At 46.8% G+C, this 974-nt stretch overlaps 1 protein-coding gene across 1 annotated transcript in view; it reads right to left on the bottom strand.

The window, feature by feature from the left end:
• EMH_0074980 (uncharacterized protein) overlaps nt 1–974 on the bottom strand; it is a gene marked incomplete at both ends in the record, with an annotated part of 2,974 nt that overhangs the window by 817 nt on the left and 1,183 nt on the right. Inside the window, 2 exons of the mRNA XM_013499535.1 lie at nt 3–132; nt 562–964. Coding sequence (XP_013354989.1) covers nt 3–132; nt 562–964 — 533 coding nt within the window. The remainder of the gene's footprint in view (nt 1–2; nt 133–561; nt 965–974) is intronic.

The raw sequence follows: 974 nt of genomic DNA, 5'->3' as shown, positions 1-974 counted from the left end.
GCTGCTGCTGCTGCTGCTGCTGCTGTTGCTGCTGCTGTTGCTGCTGCTGCTGCTGCTGCTGCTGCTGCTGGCCATCCTCTGCATCCGCCTGAAAGCGCAGCTGCTGCAGCTGATTGAACCCCCCCTCATGCTCTGTATCGATGAATATTATAGGTTTTCTTTTGGGTCTATCATATGGTATTTGATGGCCAGCATCTTGCATGCGTTTTCTATATTTTTTTTTTTCTTCTTGTATAAATTTTTGTCTGTTTTTTTCTAGCTGTATAAGAAACATTTCTTCTTCGTGGTTCAGCAGCATCTGCTGCTGCATCACCGCATGTATATCTTCATCTCTCATGGGGCTTGCATGCATTTTTCTTAGATATTCTCTTTGTTTTGGCTTTGGTGTTGCTGGGGGTTCAGGGGGTTGCGGTAGCCCCAGTGTAGTTTTTACTTTTCTTATAAACAGCTCCATTGTTTTTCTTTGTTTTTTGTGAATATCATCTGTTTGTATTATATGCAAATGCCTCAATTCTTCTTCTTGTTGTATATGCCGTTGCTGCTGCTCTCGCAGCTCCTCACCATACACCCCAGGGTGTATATGCAGCTGTTCGCTTTGCAGCTGTTTCAGACGCTCAAGCTGCTGGCTATGCTTTCCCCATATCTTTTGTAGCTCTGCCTCTTGCTGCTGCTTCAGCGTTGATATTTCATCTAGCAGGGTTTGCTGCTGCAGCGCGGAACCATCTCTTCCTGCTGCAGCAGCAGACATAGCCCCCCATATATTTACTTGCTGCTGCTTCGACTCCCCTACAAAACATTCGTGCTGCTCTTCAGTTCCTTCTGTATATGGAGGCTCATCGGGTAACTGCAGCAGCAGCAGTTCCAGTTGCTGCTGCTGTTGCTGCTGCAGCAGCTGTTGCTGTTGCTGTTTCTGTTGTCGTTGGAGTTCATGTTGCTGTTGCTGTTGCTGTTTCAGTCTTTGCTGCTGTAGCTGC

This window comes from Eimeria mitis, genomic scaffold, assembly GCF_000499745.2.
Source record: "Eimeria mitis Houghton genomic scaffold, Emh_scaff4417, whole genome shotgun sequence".
NCBI lineage: Eukaryota > Apicomplexa > Conoidasida > Eucoccidiorida > Eimeriidae > Eimeria > Eimeria mitis.
This window is presented reverse-complemented; position numbering and strand designations above follow the sequence as displayed.